Source organism: Daucus carota, chromosome 8 (genome assembly GCF_001625215.2).
Source record: "Daucus carota subsp. sativus chromosome 8, DH1 v3.0, whole genome shotgun sequence".
NCBI classification, from domain to species: domain Eukaryota; kingdom Viridiplantae; phylum Streptophyta; class Magnoliopsida; order Apiales; family Apiaceae; genus Daucus; species Daucus carota.
Genome location: NC_030388.2, coordinates 32,403,290 through 32,411,714, shown reverse-complemented (window position 1 = coordinate 32,411,714; position 8,425 = coordinate 32,403,290). Strand labels below are relative to the sequence as shown.

General features: G+C 33.6%; 1 protein-coding gene across 1 annotated transcript; it reads right to left on the bottom strand.

The window, feature by feature from the left end:
- Positions 1-1,736: 1,736 nt before the first annotated feature.
- LOC108199869 (protein NSP-INTERACTING KINASE 3) lies at positions 1,737-6,687 on the bottom strand. Its single transcript, XM_017367871.2, has 11 exons — positions 6,031-6,687; positions 5,610-5,742; positions 5,299-5,370; positions 4,996-5,139; positions 4,795-4,866; positions 4,637-4,696; positions 4,442-4,536; positions 4,195-4,341; positions 3,545-3,886; positions 2,633-3,024; positions 1,737-2,242 (listed from the first exon to the last, which is right to left on the bottom strand). The coding sequence occupies exons 1-11, from the start codon at positions 6,137-6,139 to the stop codon at positions 1,922-1,924; spliced, it is 1,887 nt and encodes a 628-aa protein (XP_017223360.1). The 5' UTR covers positions 6,140-6,687; the 3' UTR covers positions 1,737-1,921.
- Between the last annotated feature and the right edge of the window lie 1,738 nt (positions 6,688-8,425).

The following is an 8,425-nucleotide window of genomic DNA, read 5'->3' as shown; positions in this document are numbered from 1 at the left end:
AACGGATGGTTGAATTATTTGGGTTCGGAGCTGTCTCGTTATGGGCTTAAGTCCGTCTAGGTCTTAGGGCTCTAATCTGGGCCGGTTGATTTCTATATAAATTGGACAGCCCACCTAGTTCATGCTAGTTTGTGGTGCAAATTAAATTTTGTCGATTCCTGATTAAATAGTCGAATAATCGTCCACGCGAACATAATACGAGTAAGAGGCACCACAAAGCTCACATAACTTTATAATATTAGCGGAAAAATTATATATAACTAGCGTTCTGTTCTACTCATATTACGGACCGAACAGTTATTTTTTTATATATGAAAATAATTTTGTTAATATATAAATTTAAGTGTAAATCATTTAGACATCACTCATACAATTTTATAACAAATATGTAGATATAATTTTAAGAAAGTAATATTGTTCCTTAAATTTTCTAATAAATTATAAATGGACCACTTATTATTAAATAAAATACATACTAAGTTGTAACATCCTGCAATGATTAGTTAAAGAGTATTTGGATCCTTTATTATATGCTTGCCTGGCAGTGCCTTTGCACTTCTAGCTAGGTAGAGCTCTGATACCATTTATAACATCTCAAACCCACAACTAAATGAATATCGGATCCAACAACCCATCACAGATTGGTCGGAAAGTGCTACATCCACGAATATAATATGACTATTTGGTAATATGATTACGAGCATCTTAAAAAGTCAGCACAAATGATACACAAACATAATATTAACTATTCGGTAATATAATTACGAGCTCGATAAAAAGCACCCAATAGTCCAATACTCACCTAGCATAAAAATGTTATCGAAAGAGGAATCTATCCCGCCATAACCTCTTGAATCCCTCGGGCCAAATAAGACGATTAGAATTTAGAGCTCAAGAAATTTCAGAAAATTTAATTGAAAGAGTAGTACTAAATTGTAATGATTCAACTGGACCAGAGCGAAGGACCATTTGAGGCGGCCCACATAAGAATGTCAAATTATTGGGGCATGGCAAATGTCTGACATTCAACCTACGAATATTTTGTCGGCAGTATACATGCATGAGAGAAGACCAACACAGGTGGCCCACTTAGCTCACAAGTGCTACAGAGACATCTGAGTTTAATCAATGCAGTGCCAGTTATGAGTAACATGTTTTTAAATCCTTAGCCAAATCGGAGCTAATCGGTGAATTTGAGAGTTTCAGACTTTCAGTTAAATCGGAATTAATAAATTCTTTCTAAACTTGATCAGAAATCTTAAAACATCGACATTTTTTAGTTGGCGGATTCTCATTCAGAATTATCAATTATTAATAATATTAACAATTGAAGAACGAACTATGGATTATTAAGAATATTTTACAATTATTTATATGTGAAAATTAGTTACTCCTTCCATCTCTTTTTATTTGTCCACTATTGTTTTTTTTTTTTGACTAAAAACTACATGCAATTTTTTCATTGAAAATTACATATTAAAACAGATTGTATATATTTTATAATGTTATAATTTTAAATATTTTTTCAGTTATATAATATATATATATATATATAATTCAGTCAAAGTTTGGTCGAAAGTTAAAACTGGACAACTAAAAAAAGACCGTGAGAGTAAAGGAGTCTTCACATTTTTTTAGGATTAAGGTAGAGCTGTTTTCTGTATTCATCAACTTGGCAATGCTAATTTAAATTTTACTTTAGTTCTCTTCTAGCTGCTCAAAAACCAGGAAAAGAGTTATATAAACAGTTCAATATAAGACTTTGAGCAACTCAACTCTACTTAATGACAGAGCAGCTGTGCTTTCCTTGTTTCCATTTTTACGCTTTTTACAGATGAATAAAGTACCTTTCACTACCATTCAATCACTACATATTTCACCCTTCTAATATCGATATCATCTAAGGTATGAGATATGACTGTCACCGGGGGCCTGAAAGTTCCATGGCTTCCACGACGAGAGAGGATTCATCGATAAAATCTGAGTATTTCTGAGGAGTGTCAAATCCTCCTTGGTATCTTGGTGTCTCAGCCCTTTGCTGTGAGGCTTCCCATTTTTCCGCCAACCCATCACCCTCCAACATTCTCAGTACTTCCGACATTTTTGGGCGATTAGCGGACGTAAACTGGGTACAAAGAAGGGCAACCTGAATCATTTCTTCTAACTCGATCCTGTCAAAGTTTTTCTTTAAAGCTTTATCCACCATTAGGTTTAACTTTCCTTCCTGATGTAGCTTCTTAACCTGTACATAGTTGTAGTACCGTAATGTAAGATTGCACAACCAATTTACAAGTTTTGGAGTATGATCACTAGGCCTAAGCTACAAAATTTCTTTAGGCCATCTTCCCAAGTGTAGGTAAAATATATGTATATATCTCAGCAGATAGCTGATTAATGAAGTAAAAAATATGCAGCTCAGAGTCCAAGACTTTTCAGGTATTGTACTCGGCATTAATGGAGATAGATTTGAGTAGTGGACAAATAAAGATGATGTTTCCTCAAACTAAAAATTCCCCTAAACACAGTATAAACGAGACATCTTACAATGACAGACAACACTCTCATTACAGGTTAAGTAAAGAACTTTCAGAAACACCAATTAAGATATGATTGTAAGCGAGAGATAACATACCCAATCAAGCATTACACCTTTTTGGTTTGCTGCCCTTCCAAAGTCCAGAGCTTTCTGACCTGTGATCAACTCTAATAGCAAGATCCCAAATCCAAATACATCAGTTTTTTCTGATGATTGACCAGTTGATAGATATTCTGGCGCAATGTGGCCGACAGTACCACGGACAGCTGTGGTCACGTGTGACTCTCGGTTGTCCAACAACTTTGCTAAACCAAAGTCACCAACAACAGCCTCAAACTCCTCATCCAACAAGATGTTGGCTGCCTTAACATCCCGATGGATGATTCGAGGATCACATTGCTCGTGTAAATACAACAGCCCCCGTGCCGTTCCTAGTGCTATTCTTTTCCGCCTGGCCCAGTCTAAAACAGGCTTACCAAGGACATGGTCTGACAAGAAAGCAGTTTTAACAATATCAGATAATTTTTTTAGAAGGAACAATATTATTAATTAATTAACTTACAAGGTGATAATACATGGTTTTGCATTCGGACGTTATCATTCATCAAAACCAATAATTTCCAAGCCACAAAGTATTTTGCAAATACTAAGCAACAGTACTGTGAGTAAACTAATGGTTTACTACGAAGAAGGAAGATGATTATGAATTGTGGACATTACTTGCTAAAACTAATTCTGGTCCAAAAGTTGATCAAGTGGCTTTTAGCAGAGGTTTCAAGCAAAAATTTTACTGGAATTGATGATATCACCTATATTTCTTAGAAATTAAGGATTATTCCACCAAAGTAAACCTAGTTCGTGATATTTTTTATTTTAGCAAGTGGTAGATTCCCTTATGAGTAAAAAACAAATCACAGTCATACATGGGAGAAACTACATTAGCATACTTATAGCACGTGTTGCATTCAATCGATTTACATTATGTAAGACTAGCTGCCTTTCACTCACCTTTCAGTCTGGATGCGACACTCCCATTTGACATATACGGATAAACAAGAAGTCTTTCATTCTCAGTTGTGCAGAATCCCCAAAGACGGAGAAGATTCCTATGCAGTGCCGAACTTATCAATTCAACTTCTGTCTGAAACTGTATTTCACCTCCAAAAGTATTGTAGTCCTTCAACCTTTTGACAGCTACAATAGTCCCATCACTTAAGCAACCCTTGTACACGATTCCAAATCCCCCCCTCCCTAAAATGTTCTTCGAATTAAAATGGTCAGTTGCAGTACGCAGTTCCTTGAAAGAATACCTTCTCAAATGTCCCAAGCATACTTCAGGATCATATTGATCTGCCAAGTTACAAATCACAGCTCAGCATGTGTGCAGAGTGCATTAAATATTTGAGCACGAGCATCTAACGCTTATATCTAAATTACAACATCAATGACACATATTTAAGTACTCCTTTTTCTTCCATCTGGAAAAAATGCATTAGTGTTTGATGGTGAGTTTGTATTATGCATGTTTTCTGTCGGAATGTGTAACTTAAGACCTAGATGCTACCCCTTTGAGTAGCTATGTGCAGGACTATATAGTATATATCAACACTTCATAACAGAGATTAGTTTTATGAAAGGGAAAGTAATTAGGAACTGACCATTAACATCAAAGAAAATCTGTTTATTGTGCCTATATCGCCACCAAATGAAGGATCCAACAATCACTATGAGAAGGAACGCAGCACCAAAACTCGCACCCATAGCAATAGCCACACGGTGTCCTTTACCACCAGCATCAGAATTGTCTATAAAACAATCATCACATCTCATCAATATGTTACAAAAAGTTCAAAATAAGACTGGTAAAATGTGCATGGACAATGATAACAATGTAACACATCTCACCATCTGGAGGGAAGTTAAGAGGCTCTGGATAGACAACAGAACAATTATTCTTTGTGCTCAGGCCACAATTCAGAGGGTTTTGGTTCCCTATTATTCTGAAACCAGAGAGAAACTATATAAACTTTGACAAAGAAGATAAAATATAGCTAATTCAGAGTGTGGTAAGCATGATGATGAGTATTATTGCGGACTGACTTGAAAGTTCTTGCAGATATTTTGGGGAGGGAACCACTGAAATTGTTGAAAGACAAGTCCCTGCAAGAAATTTAAACTTTAATAAGCAGCCTAAATAAGAAGAAATGTTGTCTAGTTCTATCAACAGGTTTCTAAAACAGTCTGAATAAAGTACATACACAAGAGTGAGCCCTCCGATTCTAGACAGAGATTCAGGAATTGTTCCACTAAGGCTGTTATTATTTAGTCGCCTGACTTGCACAAAGAAAGACAAATGTATTGACGAATTATTATAAAATAAAAGAATGGTCTTCTTTCCAAATAAGTAAATATATAATATAAGTATATACATCAGAGTAGATAAAGTTTCTACAACTTACAGATAATTAAGGTTTCTGAGGTCACCAAAGGAACTAGGTATATTGCCACCAAACTTGTTGTTGGAAAGATCTAGAGTCTGAAGTTTCTCCAACTTTCCAATGGCGGCGGGTATAACACCAGAAATAGCATTATTCTGCAGCAACCTACAAATGCAAGACAACATAAACAATCACTTTAAGTTGGGTCTTTTGGCATCACTGCTAACAATTATAGAATGCAAAGTTAAGTGGGATATTAAAGACTGAACAATGGAAAGCCAGCTCAAAATCAAATCCAGAATGAAAATTACATCAGTAACTTACACCGACTGCAAGTTGGTTAAATTGCCAATTCCTGGTGATATCGTTCCAGACAAACTCTGACTAGGTAAGCCCCTGAAAATAGATCACCAAGCATTTATAAACAAGTTGAAGATCGTTTTGACCAAAGTATGCAATTCAATTTAATTAAAACTCTCTGCTTCACATTATAATTTAGTCGCGTGTCGAAATTTCGAAATTGTTTTGTAAAATCCTATCCTGCATAATTTTTTGAAAAAACATTAAAGTTCTTAAATCATTCTTATAATCCGGTGCAAGAAGTAACCAGCAGAAAAGAAGTGAAAGCAACTCACAAGGCAGAAACATAGCCATCACCGGAGCAGGTAACCATCCTCCAACTACACGGATCTACAGAAGTAATATCCCAGTTCTCCAGAACATTGTATGGGTCAACTAAACCACTTTTAATCGCCATTAAAGCTACAACTGCATCAAATTTTATAGATTGCACATGTCAGTTAATAACTAAAGACCTACTCTTATCACCCAAAATCTGTTTCTCGGGGTAACTACTAACTACAATGAAATAAACTAATAAAATCATTTAAAAAATAAATCTCCATTGCAACACTAATTAGTCACATTGCCAACAATATATACATACCTGACATTTTGACATATATACTCATTTCCACATCACAATATCAAAATGCTGAATAAAGAAATCAAAGAAAATCATATCAAATGAAACTTAAAACTAAAATAACAACTGACCTTCATAGTTTACACCAGAAGGAGAAAGAGTTGCAGTAGAGCCCTCCAACAATGTCCAAATAAGCAATGCAATAGCCACAAAAACAGTTCCAAAACTATCCATACCCATTCAATCAATCACCTTCTTTAGAAAAATACCACCACCATATATATAAATAGCCTTATCCAAGAAAGCCACTATCTTTACAACTTGAAATCTTGAACTTCACTTTCTATAAATCCAAGTGAACCCAAAAGCCCAGATATGTGATAAAGTTTCAATCTTTAACCAAACCTGACCAACCCATTTGCTCAAAAGACACAAAAACAAGAAAAGAATGGAATTTTCTTGAAAAAATCAAGAAAATGCACTAGAGCTTGAAATTCAAGAACCTAGAGATCTGGGAATTTCACCTACTACTGTGTGTTTTTGCAACAATTTCCAACTGGGCTATGTTTATAATTCTCTATCCATGAGTTCTTGAGCTCAAATCTTCTTTTCCAATCATGCAACCATAGCCATTCAAGCTAAAAATCAAAACTTTATGACCCTCTTCATATATTCCTAAAATATTTTAATATTATTATGTGTAGTGTGTGTTCATGTGTGTGTATCAGAGAAATTCAGAAACACAAAAAAGGCCAGACCTTTTACAACTAAAGATGATAGAGATAGATAGACACTGAGAACTGAGAAGTACAGCTAAATTATTGGTTTTTTATTTTTTAAACATATAATTAAAAAAATAATTTTTTTACTAATATTTTTTTTTTATAAAGATGAATAATTGAGTGATTGGACTGAAGGGGTGTGATCAGAAAGAACAATGGGGGATGTCTATAAAGCAAACCAAAAATTTGCAGAAAAGTTTTGGCAGATCACGTGCTTGGCTTGTCTTGTTGTTTTGCATTTCTGAATTATTTCTTCTGCACATATAAAATTATTTTGTTCCCTTGTCATATTATTATAATCTAAATTGTACATTTTTGTTCATAATTTATTATTATGATGTTATTAATCATTTAAAATGTGGCTCCCTGTTTTCAAAGTGGTAGATGGAGATTGAGAATCCATGCCCCCACCAATAAAAATAATAATCAAACTTGCATTTGTGTTGTCTTTCTTGAGGTTGCATGTTTCATGGTTTGTGTTATTGTGATAACAGATTTGACTGTGGAGGTGTAAATTTTTGTTCCACATACAGTATTTAAAATAGTAATTATTTTTCCATAAAAAAATAGTAATTATTTAATATATTTATCCTGTTAAATTGATTTTTTAAATTCTGAAAATTATGTTTGTCGAATTGCTATCACATATTTTCAACTTGCATAGATGAGTTTGAGCTGAAGCCGAGCCGAACATGTTTAACAAGTTTGAATTATTTTAAGTACATACATTAGTTATGATTTTGATAATTTTTAGTACTTTTTACCCAATATTCTCGATCAATTCATTAATTGTTAATATCAATTTAATCCTACTTTATTTTGGGCACTTGAAAAAATTTCACCAACTTATCTACAGGTTTTCATTTTTTATCTTGTCCGATTTAAATATAAGTGAAACAAAAAGAATAATCTACTTTTAAACAGGAACATAAAGAAACTAGAGACTCAAAATATGAAAAAAAGAATATACAATGTAGGGCGATAACTTTAGTGTTAAACTATAGTTGCAGCAGGGTAATATTATTGTAATGGGAATGGCCTTGATAAGCCCAAACTTAGAATCAAACTCAAGACCCAAGGGCATTTTTGTCGCTTTGGGAGAGATGAAATATTCTCCAGTCTACAATCTCTGGATTATTTTTATGTTATTTTACTAAATCAGTACAAATTCTCTGCAATATCAAAGCACCAACCCAAAAATAAAGTAGGCATGTGTTTGAACACAAAAAATATAATACAGGTATATCTTGGACTTTTAAATATGTTTACGAGTATGTTTGGCTAACAAATAAAACACTTCTTTTGGTAAGAAGTCAGCTTTTATTTTTTTGCAGTTATATAAATTTGAGAATGTTAGTTTTTTCCAGGAATTCTACTTATTTTCTTAACACTCTAATAACTTATAAGTTTTAAATAAATTGGAGAATGTTAGGGTTTTTTTAGAAATTCTACTTCTTTTCTTAACACTCTAATAACTTATAAGTTTTAACTTAATTTGTAATACTTTTGAATCTTTGAAATTAAATAAAAATTCCAAAGAAAATGAGAGATTCCTCTATGTGATTGAAAATGTTTTAAGCATTTTAAGCCAAAAGATTGGCTTTCTTGGCAACCATTTTTTTCTGACTTTACCTTCTCCTTTCACACAACAAAAGCTGATTCGAAGATCCTGATGTTTAGTTTAGTCCTGTCAAAGTATCAATTATTTCATGCTGACGCAGGAAATAATGATTCTTTGCTTAAA